Source organism: Gallus gallus, chromosome 14, assembly GCF_016699485.2.
Source record: "Gallus gallus isolate bGalGal1 chromosome 14, bGalGal1.mat.broiler.GRCg7b, whole genome shotgun sequence".
Lineage (NCBI taxonomy): Eukaryota > Metazoa > Chordata > Aves > Galliformes > Phasianidae > Gallus > Gallus gallus.
This window is the reverse complement of record NC_052545.1, coordinates 6,618,544-6,644,214: the sequence shown is the minus strand read 5'-3', so window position 1 is coordinate 6,644,214 and position 25,671 is coordinate 6,618,544. Positions and strand designations below refer to the sequence as shown.

The 25,671-nt window shown below is 41.3% G+C and overlaps 2 protein-coding genes across 6 annotated transcripts in view; one reads left to right on the top strand and one right to left on the bottom strand.

Moving 5' to 3' along the window:
* Positions 1 to 769: 769 nt before the first annotated feature.
* On the bottom strand, positions 770 to 20,237 carry LCMT1 (leucine carboxyl methyltransferase 1). Its single transcript, NM_001006167.3, has 11 exons — positions 20,096 to 20,237; positions 19,060 to 19,151; positions 17,596 to 17,717; positions 16,558 to 16,634; positions 15,841 to 15,902; positions 8,310 to 8,412; positions 6,764 to 6,884; positions 5,936 to 6,037; positions 5,372 to 5,463; positions 3,615 to 3,712; positions 770 to 1,662 (listed from the first exon to the last, which is right to left on the bottom strand). The coding sequence occupies exons 1-11, from the start codon at positions 20,191 to 20,193 to the stop codon at positions 1,640 to 1,642; spliced, it is 990 nt and encodes a 329-aa protein (NP_001006167.2). The 5' UTR covers positions 20,194 to 20,237; the 3' UTR covers positions 770 to 1,639.
* A 254-nt stretch (positions 20,238 to 20,491) lies between these two features.
* The window catches only part of ARHGAP17 (Rho GTPase activating protein 17), a 39,452-nt gene continuing 34,272 nt past the window's right edge, over positions 20,492 to 25,671 (top strand). For all 5 annotated transcript variants that reach the window (XM_004945259.4, XM_414864.6, XM_004945258.4 and 2 more), the window contains exon 1: positions 20,492 to 20,633. In XM_004945259.4, the coding sequence (XP_004945316.2) occupies positions 20,581 to 20,633 (53 nt within the window). In that variant the 5' untranslated portion in view covers positions 20,492 to 20,580. The remainder of the gene's footprint in view (positions 20,634 to 25,671) is intronic.

Sequence of the window (25,671 nt, the reverse complement as noted above, 5' to 3'; positions counted from 1 at the left end):
CAACTGCAGTGGAAGAAAAATACATCACCCAGTGGCAAATCCTATAGTCCCTGGTTATAGCTGCTATGCACAAAAAGGAACTGTGATAGCAAGGCAAAAAAAAGTGAGACATACCCTTCTGGGCTCCTGCATCAGCAGAGAGAAAGGGTCAACACTAATGCAGACCAGGACAGCCTGCACATGCCTCTCAACAGGAGGGGTACAGCTGAGCTGCAACAAAAAGCACAGGCATAAGCCTGTTGTTGAGATTGTTAGCTTGGAAGCAAAGGTTTCCAGTTCCTTTCATCGCTGCATAAAGGATCCATCTCTTCTCTTTGGGGAAAGAGTTTAAAAGAACACTTTGCAAAGACTGAGAAGAGTGTTAACCTAATACTGCATTTCTGTGCCTTGTCACTTAAGAACTCAGCTTGACACAAACATAACAGTGGACTGCCTGTAGTTCCTAGTGACTGAAACTGGCACTTGACTGTGCAATGAGAGCAAAGTGAAGGCTGCTTCTTTTTTGTACTTCTGTTCCTTTGAAATTGACTACATTTTGTTTTTCTACAACCCCAATAACCTCCTCCCCTAGTTCTCCAGTCCAAACCTGGATCAACTACTTCCTAAGATAGATACTTCTACACTACAGGTGTAGTGTACAAAAATCAGTTTATCCTTGCTGCTACTTTTAATATAATACTCTTGTAGAAGCATTTGCTAAAGGGAAAATACAGTCACTAAGCCAGAAATGAATAGGTCATTTCTAATAAATAAGACAGTAGGCACATTATAAATATTAAACATTTATTATTATTATTATCAGAAGGTTGCAGGATTCAATTCCAAACAGTAGGAAGGGGGTTAGGGTTTTTTTTTGTTACTATGTGGATTTCACTCATTTCTTTTAAGGGGAAAGAAAGAAAGAGACTGGTGTAAAAATACTGCCAGGAGTGCAAATATAGTTTACTTTCTTTCTCACCACAACCATCTCCATGCTGAACTGCTAAGCTGAGCCCTTCCCAGTTAAATAAAGTCTGCTTTAATCACGGACCTTTTCCTTCTTCCACTCTTCCCACATAAAGGACAGACCAAGTATAGTGACAGCCTTGTAGCAATAGTAAAAGCCCGGAGAAAGCTTACAGGGCAACACTTCCTAAGAGTTAAACCCAAAGAGAATGAAAATTAACAAAACTAACCTTCATGATCAGCTGTGCACAGTGCAAAGAGAAATCCACTAATGCAGTTCACCAACATAATTTTCCATATTCCTATCACAAATACAGTTTACATGCCCACAAGGAGATGAAAGAGGAGAACATAATCCAAGAACACTCTCAGTTTTAAACTGAGAAAGGTGAGCTTTTAAACAGGAATTACAGTCATCTTATAAAAGCCTGTCATTATACACATAACCAGGAATGAGAGGCGAGTCTTGCTTCATAACAGTTGCATAAAATGGGCAAAAAAATAATTCAAACTACCGAAAGCCAACAGGACAGTCAACATCAGCAGTACCGGTCACTTTCTTCACTGGCACTGCTTACACAGATGAGCAGACTGAACTCGGCACATGCACAGTCCCATCATTTCTGTGACCTTGTCTCAAGAAGGCAGCAGCAGCTGGGGCTTCTGGGCCCAGGGCTTCCCTTGAGCAAGTACATTAGAAGGTGATGTCTGCAAGACCTAAAGGAAAGAAAGAGTGATGGTGTGGGGGAAGAAAAACATTAATTCTTTTACCACCCATATTTCATTATTGAGATAGACACAGAAAGAAGGATGCTTCCAGATTATTCTTATTTGAAAAAACAAACAGACAACAAATACAAAGGATTTGGTGACAGGAAAAGAAATAGGAAGAGAGTTGATCTGCATTTTTAAGCTCCTTTTATAGCAGTTCAGCAATTTATCTCAATAAATCAATCTGAAGGAGTGTGACAACAGGAGCAATACAGACTGCAGATGGAAGGATCTGTCCATGGAATTAATAAGAGAAAGATGGGGAAAGTACCATTAAGAGGGGCACTAATTTTACACTGGATAAAGAAAAAGTGGTTTAGATTGAGACATATCCAAGCATTAGACATTTGATTATCTCCTTTGAGAGTTGTCTTTTCTGACTTCTAAGATACATCGCAGCATTTAACCTCAGTATCCAAAATTGTCCTAAGTATTACTTTAATCAGAAAAAAAATAATGCTGGTGATCCCAAGAACACTGAGTGTTCTAATATGAGTAGGTGAACATCTTGGAAAGCAGACATTCCAAGCTGAAATCTGTTATTGCAGTAATGGATGTTGTAAAGCATCTGGTATAGCTGGTAGAGCTATATGTAATGCTCAGTTTGGTTGAGGAATATCCACAACCTCAGCAGAGATTTCATCTATTCACACTTGATGAGGAACAGCAAAATAAAAAAATTGTTATTGAATGCTGCTTTTTCAGGAGCAAGGCAGGGGTAGAAAAGGAAAAGAAAAAGATATGAACTGGCAGCCAGATCAGTGTTCTGGAAATACTGGAGTCCCACATACTGCAGACAGAACTAGAAACTCGAGTGCACAGAGACCCTTTCAAGCCTGGGACAAATAATGCCTGCAGACACCCATTCTTCACCAAACTACAACTCAATTTGATTTTACTATTTCTTCAACAGCACAAACAACACAAATAATGTTACAGAAGGTCAAAATTCCGGGGAGACAGGATTTTAAGAACAACAACAAAAAAGAGTTAAATTCAGAGGGTTTTTTTCCCCCCCAGAATGGAAATCTTCAGCCTTAGATGGATGTAAATGGTGACAGTGCAGAAGAAGCCTGGGCTAAGTAACAAAATGTATTTTTATGTTGTCAGGACACCATGATTTTATATACCATGTGCCCATATGGTACTTTACATACATACAATTTGTAATCCTTTCAATTAGCACTGATAGTGTAAAGCAGTTATTTAAAGCAACCCATACGGTATCTTTCAGTGTAAAATAAATCATAGAATGGTTTAGGTTGGAAGAGACCTTAAAGACTACCCAGTTCCAACCACCTGCCATGGGCAGGGCTGCCATCCTCTAGCTCAGGCTGCCTAAGGCTCTCATCCAGCCTGGCCTTGAATACCCCCAGAGATGTGGAGCACCCATAACCTCTGGGCAATCTGTTCCAGCACCTCACCACGCTGATTAAAAAATTTCTTCTTGATATCTAACCTAAATCACCCCTCTTTTAGTTTAAAGCCATTCCCCCTTTTCTGACTGTTATCAGACTGTGTAAAAAGTCAGTCCCCTCCTGCTTATAAGCTCATTTCAAATACTGGAGAGACGCACTGAGGTCTCCCCACAGCCTCCTCTTCTCCAACCTTAATAAGTCTAACTCCCTCAGCTTTTCTTCATAGCAGAGGTGCTCTCTAAGTTCCCAATACCAGACAGGTTTCCAGTTGGGCAATTCAGATGCCTGTACAAATACCCGGGAAGGTTGTGGAGAAACAGTTGCTTGTCATCACCTGGGAAGTGTTCACAGCCTCAGAGAAACTGACCCCATTTTCCAGCTACACAATATATCTATCATATAACTGCCACATATAGTCCCAGTCTTTCCATGTAAAATGTCAGTGCGAAGGGTCATTTCTGAGATGTTGGAGAACATTACCCAGATTACTGCTGTCTTTTGAGGCCCAGCAGATGCAGTAGTGCTGCATTAGTTGCTCAAAGAGTTCCTTTTCATCCAGGAATTCAAGTTCTTCTATTCTGTGGAAACAAAATAAAACCTGTGATTTAAACTGAAGTCTCAGTGTAGTTTTTAATGTACGCTCCTTCACTCTTACAGCATGAAAGGTATAATTCAACAATGTTATCTTTGCAGTATCTTAATACAGATGTTTGTCCATAATGTTGATTCCACCACTCCTAACCTTTGTTGCCAATGTACAAGATAAGTGGCGATCAAAAAGGTATTTTTAACTTCCACGCACAGAAATTTAACATTTCAGGATTAATCTGTGTAATTTCTCAGGAATATCAGTTTTTCTCTTCCAACCCTTTTTACTTTATGCATCTGGTCTTGCTGGACTTCTGTAGCGCAGCCTAAAGGAAGGAGATTTATCTCAAGCAAAGGACTAACAGCTAACGGCAGAAGATAGTATTTTCTCCAGACAATCACAACGAGTCCGTATCATGTCTCCGTGAGTGATGGGTACACCAGTGCAGTTCCTAACAACTCTCCCACATGAGCTCATGACAAAGCACAAACCAAATGGTGCATACAAAATGTGAGGATTTTTTTTCCTAAAACAGTCCCTACCAAAGATTCTTGAAGTAAAGATCTTTTTTGCAGTAAGATCTTATGTTTTCCGCTTCACCCAAGTGAGAGAACTTCTCTCAAGCTGTCCTTGTTTAAAGAAGTTTAATATGGCACATTCCGCTCTCACTTCAGATTACATGAATATCAAGAGCATTTATTTTCCTTGGTAGAAATTTAGAATGGCTGCTACTGAGGAGTAAGTGAGGCTGAAGGGAGACGGTTCCTAAACACACTTACAGAGATGCAAGTGCTGCAAAACTGTAGGTAAAGATTTTTATAAATTGAAAGTATTATTTGCCTTGTATTAATTCTGAGGAACAGTTTAGATAACCTATTTATTGGCATCTGGATTAAGTGGAAAGAGCTAAACTGATCTAACAGTCAAAAGCACTGTAAAGAAGTACAAACTATGTCTTTCCAGAAGCACCATATGGCACAAGCTCAGTCATCATCCCTATTTAAACCACCTCTGATTTTCAGTTTCACCTGTTCAATCCCATGGTTTCAGTAATCCCCATATGTCAGTGTTAATGAATTACTTGTAGCAATTCACACTTCATACAATATGCCTGAAGAGTCACTAACACAACGCTAGGCACACCTTTTTGTTACTCTTTGCTTGCATTGCACATAGGTCCTAGCACTAAATTACCACAGCTCACTACCTAAACCCTCTGTCAGGGAAGAAAGGGGAAGAACAAATGCAGCCATCTTCCACCAACTTGTAGTAGAAGCAACATGTGGCAAGTAATATTATGTATGCCTACAAGACTGGAGCAAAAACACAGATGTCATCTCCACCTTGAGAGCATGAAGAATGGACACCTGCTCTATCCTAAGGCCCTACCCCACCCACCTAGTGTTGCGGAGGCTGGATGTTCATCACAAGAAAAGCCTTAGACACCATAAATTTGTGTTGCTCCAAGCGTTCTCCTTAAGGCTCTGCAAAAACTTCAAGCTTGAACATGTTCTGCCAAGCTAGCCAACATCTACACACAGCTTCTCCTCTGATATATGAGATGACCCCATACTAAATATTGACACCAGCAATCTTGGAAATGGTGCCTGAAGATGACTACTGACTACAAGCAAGCTATCAGCAATACCTTTTGACATCAGCCTGCGGCAAGAAGCTGTACACTTTCATCATATCAATGGCATGTGCGTTTTCCCATCCATTTAACAGCAATCGTTCCTTCTGCAAAATAAATGAGGAGAGTTTTCAGAAGACATGAGGAAGAGATGCAGAAAACAGTTCGTCCCCTAGGGATTTTGTAGGGCAACTACTTGACCTGTTAGAGAAGAGTAAAACTGCTCTTCATATAAGCATTTGCTGCAAACCTCTACTGAGACATGACAGTGGGCTAGATGGAGCTGCTCTGATTTACTGCAGTTTTTGTACAATTGCAGAAACAAAGTGGTATCTAGCAACCATGACATTAACAGCAGGGAACTGTTATAATGTGGACAGGAAAGGATTTCACAGAATGGCTTGGAGAGGACCTTAATCATCCAGTAGGTAGATCATTTCCAGTAGGTAGCAGCTGCCTCACCCCAGACCTGCTTTAGTCACTGCTCCGAGCCTTACAGTGTACACACTGAACTCTGACAGATTAATCAATTCTCATATCAAATGAGCTCCACACACCTGGAGCTATGTGCCCTATTACCTGAGATTCTAAGGATCTGCAGACTTCCACTCCAGCCAGGTTACACTGTCGTCTCTGCAGGTTCTCAATCATGATCTGCCCAAACCGATCTGCCATATTCACCTCAGGTAGAGAATGAGACAAAAGTGTTCCGCCTTCCGAAAAGAACGTAATCGCAGTGAAAAGCAGTAACTTGGTTGAACTCTCTAGTTGTCTGTCATAAAATGTACAGGATAACTTAAAACAATCACATCCTTACATTGGGTCTCATTCCACACTGGCACACCCTCCTCAGCTACATCACGTTTACAAGTCAAGTGCTTTTTTGATGATGGCAATACTATGTCTCTTTCAGGCACATGGACTGTGCACTGAGAACTGACTCTGCTTTAAGTTGTTTATGGCTCACATTAGCTCTCTAGTAGAGATTTATAATGTGGATGCTCCTGTTCCTCACTTCTGGAACCCCCTAGATCCCCTCAACAATGTTGACACTGATACGATTTTTTGCTCCACTAATTCTCTAATGCTATAAACTCACAGGCAACATGCAGCATCACTTCATTTACTGATGTTTTATCTAAACCAATATTCTATGGATCACCCACATAAGGATTAAGCCTAGCTGTTTTGGTTCAATATAGTTCAGCAAATCATCCTTCAGAATAGACATTCTTTGTAATGAGATAACAGATCTACAAGATAAAGCTCATTACCAAAGAACTTCAGCAGAACCTGTTGCCTGTAGAAAAGAATATGGCCTACTGTTACTTTACAAGCACAATTCCCACTTCTGAGAGCAATTTTTACATCAGTAATGCAGTTCAAAAAATGCCATTTTTGTTTTACCTGCTCATAATTTATAAACATCGCCACTGGAAAAGTGTTCGCCGCCCACTTTAAAAGATTTGCAGATTGCTGTGGAGTCATGTAAACCAGCACACACTCTGCTACCAGAACTGTTGGCAAACTTTAAAATAGAAAAAAAAAGAGAACTATTTGTAGCAAAAGAACAAGAGTTATTAGCAAGCAATTCATGCCCCCCAAAATTCTTGACAGAGCTCCACTGTTATGAATGTGACACTTCAGAATGAATGAAATCACTTCATTAAGTTGACAAGAAATGGGTTTTCTGGCAGCTGACAAATTAATTACAGAGGCCTCCCCTGGTTCCAGAACAGAGGTGTTGGGAAACTCTCCTTTCAGTCAGCTGTGCACCGTGCTGAAGAAGTATCCTTTAAGTCACCTCTGAGCTGGGATGGCATGAACCATAGCACACATTACAGTTCATTTTGGAGAGAACTATGCCCTGCACACACAAAATCCACGCTATTTTATGAGATTAGTAAAACTAGGAATAAAGTACAAACAAAAGATTTTTTAGAAAGTTCTAAGAATTATAATTAGACAAATTGGTTCCACATAAGTAAGAAGAGAGACACGTACTATTATCTAACCAAATGCAATCTACACTTTGCACTTTGTCTCTTCTTCCCCCTCCATCCACAAAAAACCAACGTACCACCAAAATAGACATCTACATGAGTAATTTTGCTCAGAATTAGAGTTTTCTTTTAATTGCTAGAATGAACAGGAAAAAGAAAAGTCGCTTGAAGCAGGAGAAACTCCTCAAGGAGCAGCAATATAAACAAGGCAAGATTTCAGAAGACAAAAATGTAAAGATTTAAATGGCAGTTTGATGCATTCTGCTTTCCCATATGCTCTCTCCCACCCAGCCAGATAGCCACTATTTATATATCTTATATTTGAAAAGTATGTCCATCATCTGCTTTAAAAACTTAAATCCTGCCACTTCTAGAAGCCTAATGCTTGAACAGCAAAATGTCAAACGTTAGCTTCCAGACATAAGTTCTCAAAGGATTCCATAGCAATCTCTTTACCAAAAGGTCTGGGGAAAAGTACAGGCTTTAAGTGGAGGCAATAGAAAATGATTACAAAGACAAAATTCTAAAATGATTTAATACTGACAGAATTATTCTTCATTTTACCAGCTAGTGCTCCCAGAAATCCTGACTCATACACCTAGAACAATAGTGGTGGAAGACATTCACTTATCGAGGTACTCCCATTAGTCAGCATTAAAAGACTCCACTCTTCTGAAAAAGTAGTTCCTGACATACTGATACATAGGTGACAAAGAAGCAGCTTGCAGGATGGACTGCAGAAGCACCAGCCCTGCAGCAGCAGCCCTGGCTCAGTCAGGCTGCAGGAGGGTCTGTGCAATGCCTTCTGCTCAAAGGACTCAGGAAAAGGTAACCGTGGAAATAATACACAGGGAACTGGATGCAGACACTCAATGTCCAAGCTTGACTTAGCACTCAGTCTGCTCTGTAAACCCTTACCAAAAAAGCCCACAAAAATAACAAAATCTTACTGTACATCCAGTTTGTGTTTCTTTAGCTTTTCCTCGAGATCTGATGAGAAGCGAAGATCTGCTCCCACTATGGAGTATCGGCTGGAGTCTAAGCTGTGGGAATCTGCAAGTTCAGAGTTTTCAGAGACCAACAGTTACAAATAAGAGGTGTGCTGAAATCATGAATTAAAAAACCGTGGAGGAACACGAAGTCAAAACTTGGTCTGTTATACCTAGCAATTACCTGCGAACTCTTTTGTTAAAAACATTAATTTCCCTCATAGTGGATCATTGGGGTTTTCAGATTCTGCTACATTAGCATCAGACTCTGCAGAATACCTCGTCCTGTACTCTGCAGCCAGGATAACAGAGAGGTTATCCCATCTGTTGCCATGGTTTCAAGGAAAGCAGAGAGGAAAGAAAGAATGTGAAGATTCAAGGCAAGGCTTTTGTTTTCTTTTTAGATGACCCAATATACTTCTTATGTATATGTATACCTCCCTCACCAGTCACTGAAAAACTAGAGCAACAATGTCGCAAAAATTAACAAGAAAAAGTTATACAAATTAGCAGTATGTAAAACCATATAAGACAGGTGAGTATCAGAAATAGGTTTTGGGCTCAAAAGTTATTTGAGGCCCCCTGTCTGATGCAGCAGCAGTCAGCATACAAAGACAGTTTGTGATGCAAATATTTGCCCCAGGGTACAGCAGGCAGCAAGCTTCCAGAACTGTTTCCCCACATCAAGGAGGAACAAATCCTAAAGCCCAAAGACACTTTGCTATACTGCAGAACTGTCAGAAGGCCAATACAATTACTGACAGCAGGATGCGCTCATTGCTGACAATCAGTTGCAATCACAATTCAGCTACACAAGACCAGACCCCGCAGAATACATTTTACAAGTACAGTATCTAACCCACTTAAAGACGTAAAGTTCTGTGGGAATGTAACAGATTGCTCTTTCATGCTTTAACTCAAGAACTGTACTACTGGAGTGAAGACGTGAGGGCAGAACAGCACATAATTTTTCCCTCCTACTGTGTGCATGTGACAATCAGAGCAAGCAGTAAAATAAGAAAGCTAAACGGGGTGGGGGGAACAATGTGAGAGTTTGGAGTGGTCTCGTGACAGACAGTCATTGCCCATCTGCAGTGCGGGCACAGCTCCTGGGATCCCACAGCAGACACACAGTCCTGAAGGGTGACACAGGAACAGATGTCAAGTGCTGGGAGATGAGAAAGAGGAGCCAGGTGGCTGAAGAGAGGGGATAAAGGAGGTTTTACATTTCGGGAGAGAAAAATGATGGAAAGAAAATACAAGGCAGCTGATTACATTAAGCATTGCTTCACACCCTGCAGAAGAAGGATCTCCATTTAGTTTTCAAGTGACCAGCTCTGAAAATGGCTCCTGTAAGTCAAAACAGTGTGTTTTCCAGCAGCAGTTCTGAACAGGGACAGACACAGTTCGTGCAGTTACAGGGGAGGGGGAAAAGTTGTGCAGCAAGTGATTCAACGTTTTCAGTCAAGGCTTTTTTCTATGTGCATGTTCTGTAATAGCTTTACTGCTTCCCACACCCTTCTATTTAAGTTATTATATCAAGGCCATGATAATGGTACCAAAAAAAACCCCTCCACACACAGGAAAGTACTTATATAGTGACTTGTGTGCTGCCTGGAGACACAGCAAAGTAAGCGTCAGCCATCACAATTAGTATGGAATTGATGCAATCTTCTTGTCCAGCTTCACTGACTTGGGCATTCCGGTATGCTAACGATGACCAAAAATAAACTGCAAAAATTTTAAAGTGTTCCAATAATGGAAACACCACAAACATTTCATCAGGGGTAGAAATAAATGTCTTTTGCTCACACCACGTTGATCTGAGAATTTCTATCACCAAAGAGCAGGAAAGAGCAAAACCTCCCACACTTCAGGTTAAAGCTGTCCTTTACAATCACTCAAATTTCAGCACAATTGCTGACACTGTTTGTAATATGCCTGCAAACATAATGAGCAAATGCAGTGTCAGTCATGTCTTGGCAGGGTAGGAGAGGGGACGGCCATAATCTGGCTGCTCCCCAGCACAAAGCTGTATGGACAAATGAAACAACAGCCAGTGAGCCACAGTCTGCTTATTTCAAGTTACCTACCAGGGAAAAAAATAGTTAAAAAAAACAGCAGAAGGAAAAACAAATTTCCTTCAAGGTGATTTGGCTCAGAGGAAATATTTCTTAAACCTTAAAGCTAAGCATACTTAATACTTAGGAACATCTTCAAGAACACACAGGACTCCCTGCAGCAGAAACTTTTAAAAGGGTGAGAAAGCTGATGAGGAATGGATTCTCTTCAAAAGCCTTTTACTCCAAACGCAGACACTTTACTTCTATTTCCAGTGTCTGGGCTGCCTGGCTCCTCTCTGGTCCATTCAAACAGAATGTACTTGTTTCTCCACACGTTTTCCTGCCAGCTTCCCTCAAATCTCCATTGATGGCTGTTGGCAAACACAACCACAGATGAAAACTGAAGAAAAGCTGCACACACGTTATATGAAAGCTGATACAATTGCTAAAAGTTGTGCATTTGAAATGTATCTGAGAGCATCTCATTAAATATCTCCGTAATTCATACATGTCAACATTTACAAGCAATACTTTCATCTCAGAGGAAATCTCATGGAAGGATATGAAATCTGCACAGCTTGCACAGGTCAATTTTAAAATGGAAAAAAGACAAAAGGAAATAAAAAGTTTGAGGAAAGAGTTTAAAGTAAGTCTCTAAAACTCCTTGTAAGATTTTTTCTACCTTGGGCCTAGATATGGCATGAAAAAAAAATCCAGTCAAAGAGATGAAGATATCAAACCTAACCAGGGAAAAATATTTTAACAAAATCAGGCTGACAGCTGCTCCATCATTTCACACAGAGGTGGCAATGACAGCTGATGACGGCTGGCACTGCCACTATTCCCAGCCTGGAGGCCAAAAGTCAAAGCACAGTCATAAGCGCCCAAGAAAGCAATGTGATCCTACTTCATGGTCTTTGGCACCAATTTGTGTTTTACTGCATAGCTTGATGTTCTAAATATGAATATTTGGAAATAGGCTGTCATTCTGAACTAGCAGCATTGGTGCGAATGTATTGTAAAATACCTACCTGCAGAGCAACTGAAAAAGAAAAAGAAAAACCTCAGCCTGGTAGAACAGGAATATCATCTCTATTGATTTTTTTTTCTTATGCAAAAAATCAATTTTTCTTTTAACTGAATTAAATCATTGGTATTCTTAGAAAAACAAACTACTTTTTTTTCTTACTATAATCTCACTCTCCAGAACTTCAGCACAATAATTGCAAAGCAAAGCAGCATGAGAATGGGAAGGGCTTCCTGTAACGAGCATACTGTGCATGTGCACTCTGTCCTGGAGAAGAAATTGCCCCCAGAACCAAATCTGAAAGGGTTTCCTTTCTGTCATTGAATTCCATGTTGTCTCCCTTACAAGCTCCACATCCCTGGTAGTTTTTGAACAAACAAGGCCACCTTGCTGTGACTCAGGCCAGCAGAGCCAATGATGTTTGGTGGCTGAATCCACAGAAAGTCTCATATTCTAAGCACTCATTCCCAGTATCTCACCATGGCTTTGCTAGCAACATTGATTGGTCTTGCTCTTTCCTACAGCATGGAGTTATCTGACAGTTTTCTCTGTACAGATTGTCTTGTACTTTTCTGAAACTAAGCCGTTGGAAAAACCAGATTCAGACTTCATTTGGAAAGCATCAGGGGAGAGAAAGGAGAAAGAAAACCAACCCCACAACTGCAACCCACCCCATGATCCAACGGCTCCTTTCAGCCTCCTGTATAGATAACAGAAATATGCACAAATACAGAGAACATTCTGCTCTGATCATAACACTCACATGTATAGTTTCCATGACTTTTGGCATGGAAGTAACAATACAAGTGGCTTGAATTTTAAATGTCATTGCACTCACAGACTGTCAGTAAGATTTGCTTCTACTTGCCTTTTGACCTCTCCACAATATAGCTTCCCTTCACAGAACCATGCTACCAGTACATAAATGTTCTGCTTTATGGTGGCCAGACACTCACTCCCTACCTTAATTTGTCCACTGAAGCAGCAGTGCTCAAAGTTACAGCCAGAGGTGTATGAATCACAGCATCATAGCACAGCACTTCCTCCGCTACAAGAATTCAGAGTTCTCTAAATCAGAAAGTGCATGAGTGACACAAAGGTAATAGTTCATTGAAGTATAATTTGTACCTGCAAGGCAGCAAAGGTAGAGCTTCCTGACACTCACAACTGCATTATAAACTAGATAGCATCACTGAACTTTGGAAACAATTTAACCTGACATTGCCACAGCTATGTCATATTATTGCACAAATTCACTGCTTCTCCCTGGAGATCTACCATTTCCTTGTAAAAGATAGAGGTGCTCAATGACAAGTGTCATCTTGTTGAGTTAAAGAGCAGAGGCCATAAATATCTATACATGAACTGCAAGCTTTGCTGCCACTTCTTTGTCTGAACAGCAAGGAGAAAACAAATGTTGCCCTGAAGCCAAGAAAGTTGCCTCTTAGCACTGCTTCCAAAAATGAAAACACTTAGTGCAAGGAAAAAACACAGTATGAGGATAAGAGTCACTTCAGTAGCTATTACAGCAACTCAAGAAATAAATTCCAAAGCAATTAAACAAATTGTTCCTCGTGCAAAAGAGACAGTAGTGTGGACCTGATTTAAGAGTGGAAAAAACCCTAACCCAATAGACCACCAAATCCAAGATTCTAAAATGCTTAGCAGTAAGTAGCATATTACTGTCTGGAAGCACTGCTTCATTATGCCCCATTACAATTGCTGACAGGTGACACTCTGAGAGCACTGCATTTTTCTAACAGCTCTATTAGGTCACACCAAAGGTCCACCCCACACTGCATCCTGCCTCCCACAGACACCAGCAGCTGTCACATAGGGAAGAGACAAAAAGAGGGCAAGCACCTGCTACTAATACTACTGTTTTCTATTCTATCCTTTTTTCTAAAAATTCTTAAGTTTGATTGGGATTTCTGGACCATTACTGAACCAATGCTTTCATTTCATAAACATTATACATATTATAACATGTAGATCTTGTACTTCAGTAGCAACGAACAGCCAGAAGCCTCCCATTTCCACGTGAGGCACAAACTACTCCTTCCACCCATGTGCATCACTTCATATTCATCTGCATTGAATTTTATCAGCAAGTCACTAATTTCACAAGATTTTTCTGCAGTTTTTTACCACTCTGAAGAGTTTGGTCTTGCCAACAAGCTGCCACTTTGTATTCATTCTATTCTCCCAATTGTTTCTTAGTGTTGAATAATATCCGCCACATATTTCCACCTCCCTCTACAATGAGAATTAACCACATATGTCTACCCTTTATCCCCAGCTCTTAAGAGAGAACCATTCCTTTCCTCCCCTACAACAAAATTTTGCTGGCAAACTTTGGTAAATAACTTTGTTAATATGCATTTTTAAATGCAATTACATTATTAATTGGATGCCCTTCCCCACTACATTTGTAAACTCCAATAAGTTTGTGAAGCATAACATGGCTTTTGTGAAGATAAATTAACTCTTCCTCAACACATTATATCATTCTCAGGTTCCACTAAGGCTGCCTGTTAGAGTTCCTACTAATTTGTCCAGTAGAGCCACCAGTCCTACTGGTTTGTAGCTCCCTGGATTGGACTCACAGAGCCCAGTGGAGCCTATTTGACTCTCAGCTGCCACCTTCCAATTCTCAGGTACTAAAGACAATTTTAAAATGAGAAGGTACACACCAGTCAGTAGTTGAGTGATTTCATTGTCAAATTCCTTTAGAACTGTGAGAAGTCTCTAGGACCATGCAAGATTCATGTGACTATTTGATTTGTCTACTTATTTCATGTCCTCTTCTGGTGGTACTTCCATAGGAAGCAGTTCTATTAATATGTCCTTAAAAAAAAGAGTTCCCACAGGGGTTTCACACAAGCTTATCTACGGTCTTTGCATGCTACAGCAGACTTCCAACACCTCTGAAGACCCAGACACTGGGCTACAACCCAAAGGTCTCAGCATGGTACAGCCTACACCAGCTTAGCCACACATATTCCTACACTAAGGCATCCGACACCCAGCACTGGGAAAGAAGATGAACAGCTTTACAGAAATAAGCCAGTCCAGTAGATTCCCCAGTGATGCACTAATTGAAGTTTACTGCTTTGAATTGTTAATTAGTAGCTTTTGATTGGAATACATGCAACTTGATGACTCTACAATTGTTTTGCTGTACTAGAGGTAGCTACAGAGCTATTCAGTTACACAAATACTATCGAACCATTCTGATGTACTTCATATTAATGCATTTTCAGGAGTGCTAATGCAGCATGTCTCATTGCATCACCTGGTTGTTCAGACTCCCACTGAAACTCAGTGGTACTTAGAAGCTGTTTTTCTGAGATGGGCACACAGGGCTTTCATCTTTTCAGACCTGAATGAATGATAGAGAACTCTGACATACAGATGTCACAAAGATTCTGTAAGTTACGACTCCCCATTACGCAGCAATAAAATGTGCAGGGTACATACAAATATGCAGAATCTACTCAGTGTGGCAGTACTCTGATCCAAGTTCAGGCACTAAACAGGCCTCAGATGAGCACCCACACCATGTCACTGGCAGGATAAGCACATCTTCTCACTCTCTTGAGGGCCCATTTGAGTCCTCCAGACCCTCAGCTAGCATGGTGCTTACAGAAATCACATGCAGATTTAACCACACCAGGAAGTACACAACCTCTGTTTCAGAGTCACAGTTGCTAACACAAACTAGTTGTCACTGCAGATGCAGATAACTAATCTTCCTCCTAAACAGTCCAGAAGAAATAACTACAGTGCAGTACCTGCAGTTTGGGGACCACAAAGGTTACTCAGAAGAATCTATTTTTTTTCCTCATAAGTAAAGAAATTTTTACATTATACTCTTGACACAACACTATAAGTCTGTAAGCTAAGACAATATGAGCACGTTATACCATTTGAGTCTAATATCCCCTTTCAAAATACTGAAATGTAACAAGCAGCACTAGCTTCTAAGAAATAACTCTGTAAATTACATTTGGTGGAGTCTTCACAGAAGTAACACAAAGACTTGTACTCTTAATGAGATGGAAAGACAGAGGAAAGCACTCATATTTTAATCAAGCATACATGACTATCAGTAGCATTCTCTCCTTTCTATGACAGAGAGTGAAACATAAGTTAAGCTACATACAAGAGACAAAAAACTTTCTGGCAGAATAAAACCTTTTCAAAAGACGACATTTGTAACATGACACAGAGCAAATGGGCATGATTCTGTAAGAGAAGAAATAAGCCTCTTTTCCCTCCCAATTCGCTGTCCAAACAGCATTTCAAACATTAAAAGCCTGCCCACATATCAGAACAAAGTGATCAGAAAAGTTTTAAAAGTGCTGCAGTACATTGCTCACTTATTTTAAAGATGACTCACCTATTAGAAGAGAGTCCCCTGAATGGGTTTCTATAATTGGTTTTGACAGGGGAGGTTTTGATCTGTGGGAAGAAGGAAGAAGCAGCTCTGAGCAGTTAGGCTTGTTTAACTATGTGCTTTCACAAAATTTTTCTTTTAAACACGTATGTGAAGGACAAGAGAATATCTATGCCCTCTACTGGAAAGAAAAGATGTTTGCAGATTAGACTTACAATATGCTGCAGTTGGATTTCATACCCAACAATTCCTACAGTTCTGAGGTACTCTTTCAAGACAAATCTAGACACTCCCCTAAAGTATTCTCCACAAATCTTAATTTATTCATTCAAGTAATATTCAAGTACTGTATCAGCTAACCCCTCTCTCTAACTTGGCATGCAAATCTGAAAGTTTCCTACTGTATTTAGTGGGAAGAGAAAGAGACTTAATTGCCTCTAATCACCGAGACTTGCTCTGTCTACTGTATTTTAGACAATCGAGAATTAAGTCAGTTTGCCTTCCTACAGCTTTCACATAGTGCCTTCCCCAAAGTGAAACAGTGGCAGAATAATCTCCTGTAGAACTTGCCCTGAATAATCAAACCTTTATTCTAAATCCTAGAGTGTGAAGGACTTCTCTGAAGAGAGACAAAATAATTAAAATTTGTAGCTTGTAATTCATTACATTTTGTTGAATTACATCCAGTTCTACACAGGTTAACAGGAGTATTACACTTACTTTATATTATGTATTTTTCTTGCAACTATCATTGGAAAATCCACTTCAAAATATTTTCTAGGGAGAAGATTTTCATCCTGAGAATTGGGTTAAGATGATAGAATTAGGAACATCCACATAACAAGAAGATATGGCCTTAACTCCCAACCAGCTTTGTTTTAGTTTACATTGGCATTGTTAACAATAGTATATTTAAACACACAACTTCAAATATAGAAGTTGAGAATGAGAATCATTGAAATGTTCTAATAATCAAACAAAATATTTAACATTTTTAGGTAAAACATCCTGGACACAATAGTGGTATTAATTCAAGTTAATAAAAATTAAAGTAACTTCATATTGACAGAAGTGCAGGTCAGAAAAAAAGCTTTGCTTCTCAGAAAGAACTTTTCCCTTCCACTGAGTGTAAAGACCTCTCTTTAAAGACGTGTGACCATGCAAAATGCAACTGGCATCTCACAGCTTTCTTGGAAAACTAGATTTAGTGTAAGTTAGTAAGTAGCAATTATACAGAGTTTGAATATTCTGAATGCTATCATATAGTATATGAATTATATGAATTATCGTGAACTACATAAATACATGCAGATATATACTTGTGTAAATAATCTCACATTTATATAAATACACATAACTCAGAAACAAGTAAACAGCATGCACAACACTACCTCAATAACCTACTTACGTGCTAATATAAAATAAGGATAGTGAAAACCTATGCTTAAAGATGACAGTAAAACGTGAAGCTCCTGAAAGTCCACTAGAGGTCAGCTTCATGTCACACGTTTTTTGAGGGAAGGTCAGTGAAAAACCCTCTTCTCACGCACTGCAGTTTCAAGATACCTATATGAACTCTAAGCAAGCTAAGAATAAGGCAAACCAGCCTGGGCAGTCTGCTGACATACACAGCCTTACAGCACACCTCCATGTTGTGCTACAGAAAGCAGCACTAATAAGCCCTCACAGAAGAGTGCTTCAGACATTCACACAAATCTCCATCTTCAGCTGGGTTCTTTACTCTCAGCTATCACTTACCTTTAGTCTCCAGAACAAGGTATCCATGCCAGCACCAAGATTAACAATCTGACAGTTGCACTCAGTCTTCTTTAGAAAAGCCTCAAGCAGATAACTGACACCCTGAACACGAGCATAATAGCCTGTTAACAAAGAAAAGTTTATATTTCTAAATTACTATTTTGATATAATATTGGATGCTTAATACTCAATTTTCAGCAACTTTGGAAACTCTTTATCTACTTAAAAATATACTTCTTAGGAAGAAGAATACACTCTTTTATAAGGAATATTATTTTTTCCTGTTGCTATCTTACCCAATAGATGGAAAAAAATAATATTGCTTGGGTACATGAAGAACAAACCAAATTAATTCAAGCTGTTGAGCACATTGAACTCTTGCAGAGACCAGAAATGACCTGCACTGCAGTCCCCACTGAAGTCAATGATTTTGATTGCTTTGTACAGAGCACTGCACATTAACCAAGACATAGGGATACTCTATTCAGAATACAAAAAGCAAATGATAAGAACTTTAATAATAGGAAAAACCATTTAGAAGGTCAGATACAGTGTGTAATTTTACTAGGAATAGTATATATCATACTCTTTTATGCATACCCTATGCTCCCTATACATAGCATATAGAAATTAGGACTAGAGTGCTTCAATGTTTGTAACACCATTATGTGATGGAAAGCACAGCAATAGCAGCATAGTAGCAAACTTCTAGGTTGTAGCAAGTAAGAATATACTCAAATGCAGCAGCCATCAACACAGAAACAAAAGAAAAAACCTGCTACCTCTTGGAAGACCTCAGGTAGACAGGAATCTCCAGCAAGATCCCCTCACTTCCACTGCCAACCCTTAAGTGAGGTCTGGGAAGGGGTGGATCCTGGCTCCACCCCTTCCAGTCACCCAGGTGCACTGAGTTCCCCTGGATTAGCTCTGCCTTCCCACCAGGTGCTCAATCACTGTTTCAGGTCATAACTTAGCATTTCCACTACACCCCACCCCTTCATAGTGTGAACCAATTATTTCACCAGGTTAAAGGTAAGCCCCTTCCATTATGGTGATCCGTTATACTGTAACACTTGTACAATTCACCCATTTCAATTTAGATTGACAAGATATAAGATGACTGATGATTGGTCCATGGCTGAAGTTCATGTTCTTTCAGGGGCCAGTAATCAGTAGCTCTCCTGACTGGCTTGCCAAGTGTAACACTGTAACATGATGAAAAACACAGCAAAATAACAAGTTCCTAGACTACAGCAAGTGAAGATATGCTCAAGTGCAGCAGACCCTGGCTCCACCCCTTCCAATCACTCAGGTGCACTGCATGCATCTGAGCAACCCTGGGTTGGCCCTGCCTTCCCACAGGTGCTCAATCACTGTTGCAAGCTATGACTTAGTGTTTCTACTATAAAGGACACTTAAGAATATATTTGCACTATCCTCAGCCATGCTTATTTGCTGACTTGCCTCTGTTGATTTCAGGTGCTTTTCTTTCTTTGGCTTGCCTCACAAAATACTGGATGTAAGGGTCCTTCCAATAGCCGACGCTTACAGCAAACCTGCCCAGCAGAGGAAGAAGAATTAAGAGTTAGGAATTAAGGCCACCAAGGTATATTTCAAAAGATAAACAAGCTGTAAAGGTGACTCTCTGACCTGCATGCCTACATGCAGACAAGAAGATGAAATTAAGAAATCTGCTAAATGTGTGCAAGTATAGGAAGTTACAGGATGCCTAGTTAAAAATTCTGGCTGTTCCTACATACATAAGTATTTCAATGGCCTTTGCGCTACCTGATGAACTTACACAAGTAAAGATCCCAATTCCAAATATTTCTTTGAGAACACAGCAAAAAAGGATAAGAGTCTAAAAAGTCCCCTGATCTATACAGAAAACTTTTGTATGTTAATACACTGCAAACTGTTTACATTTACTCCTGAGCTTCCATGTGTCACCTTAACACATCCAACAACACCATTCTGTTCTAATACAGCTCCCTGACCTCATAGCCAAGCAGGTTACTTCTCTAACACCCCTCCCTGGCATTACATCAGTACCAAAGGAAATAAGTGCCAGCAACACCTGAAATTAAACTCATGACCGGACATAAGAGAGCAACAACCCCATCGTCCCCTGCACACATCCTGTGTAAGAGACCGAGTAAAGAGCTCTGAACATAAGTGAGACATTTGTCCCGAGTTTTGCACGTTGCTGACATTTTTGATTCTTGCTGTAAGGACAGCTCTAATTATTGGCAACGCTAATTATCGCTGATGATGCCTTACAAACAGGTTCTAAGCTGAACACAGGTCAGGGCTGGGAGCTGACAGCAGCCACTACCCGCAGTAGGCCCTCGCAGCCAACGCCCTCCCGCTCACACCAGAGCCCTGAACGTTCCCCGATCCCTTCTCCTTCCCGATCCCGCTGCTCTCACACAGCCAGCACTGGGCAGGCCGTCGCCTCACTGACGGGCCGGCCCCGCTGCCCCCACCCCTCAGCCATCACCGTTTGCAGACGGATGCGTCCTCGCACGTGCCCCGGACCGCCTCATCCGCCTCGTCCAGGCCGGCAGCGGGCAGCTGATCGCGAGCGGCGGTCGCCATAGAGGGCGCGAGGTTCACCTGCCCGCCGCTGCCGCCACCACCCTGCGGCACGCCCCCCGGCGCTTCCCATTGGGCGGCCTGCGCGAGGCGGTGCGCCGGAGCTGGGCGGTGCGCCGTCACGATTGGCTCACGGCCTCGCCCATTGCCACAGCAACCAATAGAACAGAGAGGTCTGCGAGTCCCCGCCCAGGAAGTGGCGTCATACCACAAAGCCCGCCGGGAGTAGAAGTTTCGCTGCTTGGCCATCCGGGTTTCCGGGCGGGGCCGGAAGTGGCGTTGTGTTCCGGTGGGCAGGACTAGGCGGCGGGGCCGTGAGCAGGGAGGAGGCGGCGTCAGCGCAGCGCAGGCAGCGGGAGCCCGGCGGGAGGCCGGGGTGCGGCCGCCGCCATGAAGAAGCAATTCAATCGCATGAAGCAGCTGGCCAACCAGACCGTCGGCAGGTGGGCGACCGTATCCAGGCGTGCTTGTGGGGAGTGAGCTTGCGGCAGCCTCCAGAGGCCTTTTGGGGAGGGAGTCTGCGGTGGGCTCTGCGGGAAACCGAGAGAGGGTGAGGGGTCCACCGTCATCGCTAGTTAAAAATAATAATTAGTGGGCCCCTCTGTGCAGAGCTTCACTGGGAACAGGGCAGGCCTCCGGCAGGTGTGGGCTCGGGGAGAGCTGTGCCGGGCGCCTCGTCTGCGTTCGTTCGCGACTTTCGTTTCCTTTGTTGCCGTGTTTGGCTCAGCTTTTTTCAGCTTCGTCGCTTTTTCACCCTTGAGAGGACTGCAGGGTGCGCGCTGTGTGACCAAAATCAAGTTTTGTGAGGCGCTGCCCGTGAGATCGGGGTGTCCGGGCCTGGAAGGCCTTCAGCCCGGTTCTATGGGAACACGCAGTGTGTGCTGTAACGCGGCCGGGGCAGCTGGGGCTGGGCGGCAGTGCTCAGAGGGCTCTCGCTATGTATTTTAATCTCACAGACTGTTCTTAGCTTTTAATGAGAACTTAATCTGAAAGTTTATGCTTTCAAATGAATGGTGTTTATACTTCTGTGGGCTCTGTTGCAGTAACACGTTTAATACAGCGTCTATTTTCTTTGGGACCTGCTTTATATAAAAGTCAAGTGTGTCAGCTAATAATGGTGAAGCAGCAGACTTTAATAGGCGTTTGTTTTGCTATTAAAGGGAGCATAAACTTCTAAACCAGTCTTCTGTGTTCTTTCATTTCCACTTCATATAGCAGTTTCTCCACGAATTACTTTTTTTTTTTTTTCTTCAAGCTATTGGAGTGACTTTGAGTTCCTGTTTGTACACGTTTGGCTACAGCTCTGAATGGAATTTCTGTAACCTGTGTTGCGCTAAGCAGGATGAATGTCTCAGTCCACTTTGTAGCATAGGGGGAAAATAAGAACTAACTGTGAGAGCAGTGCATTGCCTTGTCCGAGCTGGGAGCAGAAGCCTTCCCCTCTGTCAGGACCCTGTGCTGAAGGCAGCTGACACCCTGTGGTGCGACTGTGGCTGTCTGTTGTTTCCCTGCTGGTTCTCAGGGTGTGGCTGTGGGATTGCTGCTCGGGTCCATGCCAGGTGCTGCTGTGCGTTGTTTTCTGTCCCAGCAGTGAGGTGTCCTGCTTTCATTGTAACACAAAGGGGCACCTGTAATTGCTTTTCATTAAAAGCTATTTTTACTGACCCTGGCTCATTTGTTGTTATAAGCTTAACATTAGGAGTTAGTTTGAATTCAATTTAAACTCTGTTTCTCTTTTTCCTGTTGGCGTTAAATTCAAGTATATTCTTACTGAGTCTGTCTTTGCTTATAAAGTGGTTTTTAATCAAATGCCTTAAGAGTGTTCAGCTAATGGGATGGATTGTTTACCAAAAAACATACAGACTTTTAATTAAATAGAAATGAGAAGACTCTGAAAAGTGAGGATGATCATAAAGTTTTGACCAGTGCTTTTTGCCTCTTTTGCATGTAAGTTATAGTCTTATGTTTGCAAATGCTTTGAATTGATCAGATTGCTCATTTTAGGGGTTGTTTGCCATGATCTTATTAATTCAAGGGACTTCTTACTCACTTGTTGCTGACCAGAATGTTTGTCTTTCCAAGTTAAAGAAAAATGCTTATGTAGCTGAAATAACTTTCATCTCTGCAAATCTGTGTTAATTCCAGTGAAACCCAGGAGGCTTTGTTTATGGGCGTGGTTTGGGGATGTGAGGGAAAGAAACAGAACTGGGGAGGTTGGTGTTGGGTTTTGCCAGTATGATCACCTGTTTATATGGGAGCTATAAAACTGGGAACTTAGTGAAGGCTGGCGTGCATCCCAGATTGCTGTCTCTTCCTCCATGTGCACAGCCCAATACTACTTTTCATCTAAACCTATTTTTCTTTACATTTTTGGCTTATTACAGTGCTCACATTTAACTTTCAAGATAAAATGCTGTAGAAATGAATCATTTGCATTAGGTGTTCACTTGGATGCAGGAGCTCCTTTCAAGGCCTGTCAAAGTACACAGTTGAGTGAAGGCTTTGATTTGTGGAAGTGTTGTTCACGGGCACTGCTGTGGTTCTTCCCAATGGAGGAAGAAGGAAATGTCTCAGCCCTGTGACACTGAAACAAGAAATTGAGCATAATTACAGCAAGCAGTATGCAAAGAAAAATGTTAACTTACAGCTTTAATAATAGTTACATTGAAAACCATTTTGTTTCAAGTGGTATTGAGCTGTTAAAGTCCAGTGGTGAATATTTAACATGCAAGCCTCCTTGCATTGCTTTTACTAGTCAAGAATTCAAGTCACCAGGGTCTTATTTCATTTCCCAAAGTAAAATCTCTTCACAGTGACAGGCTTGTAATAGGTTTCACTTGCAGTGATCTGCTTTCCAATTTATGGCAGTGCTGCACTACGTATGTTTGATAAGCACTGGAGGACTTGTGGGAGGTGAGCCTGCAAAATGCTGCTGAATGATGATAACTTGTAAGATTAGCAGAGGTAGAAGTATTTGTGGCACTGGGTACCAGAAGCAGAAGGTGAACCACTTCCATTTTGTAACACAGAAAACAAAATTGCATTGCTTTTTGTCTGTGGTTTTTGCTTACGTATGGTTGAATCAAACCAAACTGCCTTCAGGTGTGCTGGGTTTTTGTAAGAGAGCTTGGTACTGCTGCAACTCACTGGCAGGGCCAGCTGGTCATGTCCTCTTGCTTGCTCACCTGTGGCACTGCAGGGCCTTGTGCAGAACACCTGTTACTACTTGCCTTGTTTGTGATTCTGCCCTTCTGTGCCATCCCCTGCTTTTGCAGGACAATCTTTGACTTGGGGTTTTGTGGTGTTGTATTAGAAAGGGGTGTATTCTGCTCCTCTTCTCACTCATTCTGAGCTTTTGTCCCCAAAACTGGGGATAAGGAGAACAGTCATGTTACAAATTCAGCAAACCAGCTGTACATCAGTGATGTCTTTATCACGTGGTTTCATTCTCCTTAATGGAGGGATGTTTAACTCCAGAATAGCGATGGCTTGTTCTATTGAGCTTGTCTTATGTATGAGTGGTGCAGCCTTTCTTATGACCAGCTTGTGAAGGCACACAGTTATACCACAAATAGCTGACTTGGTATCAGAGAGGTAATGCCTTAGCGTGAGGAATAAGGAGTAAGAAGAAATGGTCCAGCATTTCACTACAGCAGAGGAATGACATTTATGGGAAGCCTATGAGTCTGCATGGGTAGAATCCAATAGTGTTATGAAATGTATGTAAGAAACTAATTGAAGAGGGGATTATCTGTGTGGAGCGGGATTCCAAGATAATTAGGAGATGCAGTGTTAAATACAACAGCAATTATCTTGAGGATGTTGTTACATGCCTTAAACAAGAGAAGTATTCAGTCTGCCATTGAGCACTTTATTTCTGTTATTTGACAGATTATCTGTAAATGATGCAGCTGTTCAAGCAAGCATTTCTAATGAGAAAGCCCTAGTTAATGCATAAAGTAAAATAACAAAAGGAGACAGATCTTGGTTTGAAGCTCAGGAAGTATTTTAGTTCTCTAACAAAAATAAGTGCTCAGAAATGTTGTTATTAAAGGCTTTTAATGATGCACTAAAAAGCATTTGGGCTACTTAGCCAAGTAATTTATGAGAAACGAGTCCTCAGAGGTGTTTGTGTCCCGCTGTTTAGTTACAGAAAAACAGGCTGGTAATTAATGACACTTGATAAGCCATCTAATAATTCTGCTCAAGTTCGGCTTCTCTGCCTTTGGGGACACAGCTATTAGTGTTCTCATTATTTTTTTCATCTTTTAGGTACAACTGACAGCATATTGTACAAATTAAAAATTATTCTGGACAGCTGATCTGGAAAGTTTAGATCTTGATCTCTGACTTCTCTGGACTGGTGGGTGGGTACGCTCACCTTTACTAGCAGGGATGCTGCCTGCCTGTCAGGCTGTTGTGCTGCTTAAACCAGGACTTGCAGTTCTGCCTAATTACAGACTGGAGGAGGCCACAAACCAAGAGATGAGCTGACTGCAGCTTTTTCACTAGCTGTCCACTGAATACAATGTCTTGTACACAAGGAGGTTTTTTCAGGCCCTGTTCACATGACATTACTGTGGCTCGCCAGGAGCATTTGCACATACCTTTTAATAGCTCACACTGTGTAAGAGGTGCAGTCTGGACTATATTTAGGAGCTGTTCAAGCCACTCGGCAGTCTGTAAGCGGTGGGCTGGGATTGGTGTTATTGTAGCACAGCACTAAAGCAAGTTATGTTAAAGTGACATACTGGGTGATTGTATGTAGTAAGGAGCAGCTCAGATTGAATGTGTGCTCTGGTGATGCTCTGTGGAAAAGCTAGATGGACCGAGTTAGTTCTTTCACCACGTTAGTGTTGTCCATTGTGTCTGGTCTTAACTTCTTGTCAGAGTTCTGTGAATTATTACTGAAGGAAGCTCTTACATCCTGCTCATCTGTTGGTAGTTCTTTGCAGACCAGCTGTTTTTTGAGCAGTCAGGATGGTTAAATAAGTTCTGTTATCTCCAGTAAGTCTAAAACACTTGGATGAATATAACATTAACCCTGTGGTGCTATTAAAAAAAAGAAATAAAATTAACTTACATGTGTTGAAGAAATGCTACTTTGATATTCTTCTTGCTCTTTCAGTTAGTATGATAAATGAAGCTTATCAAATGCTTTCAATTGGTAAACATATTTGTGAAACTGGTGAATTTCGTTGAAGTGTGTCCGTGTTTGGGGGAGAACTGACTTTGTGCTGGTTGCTGTAGGTTAGTGACTGTCCGAGTACTTGCAAAAAGAAAAAGAAAATCCTGGGGTCAGTGTTTATAGTAGTCATGCTAAACATTTCCTGTTTATCTCTGCCTGCAGTTTGAGGTCTTTGGAATCCGAAAATTGACTTAGACTTTTCTAGAAGACGACTTAATGTAACGATAGGTTTAAAGAGTTGGAATAGATTGGATTAGGAAAGGTTCGGGAAAACAGACATGGGCAGATTTTCA

Bases quoted from the DNA above. Each gene is read 5' to 3' on its own strand.
- LCMT1 (NM_001006167.3), bottom strand. From the start codon at position 20,193: ATGGCGACCGCCGCTCGCGATCAGCTGCCCGCTGCCGGCCTGGACGAG. The intron at 19,152-20,095 runs GTGATGGCTGAG...TCTGCTGGGCAG, and splicing joins GACGCATCCGTCTGCAAACG to GTTTGCTGTAAGCGTCGGCT. The intron at 6,885-8,309 runs GTAAGATTTTGT...TCTATTTTAAAG, and splicing joins AAACACAAACTGGATGTACA to TTTGCCAACAGTTCTGGTAG.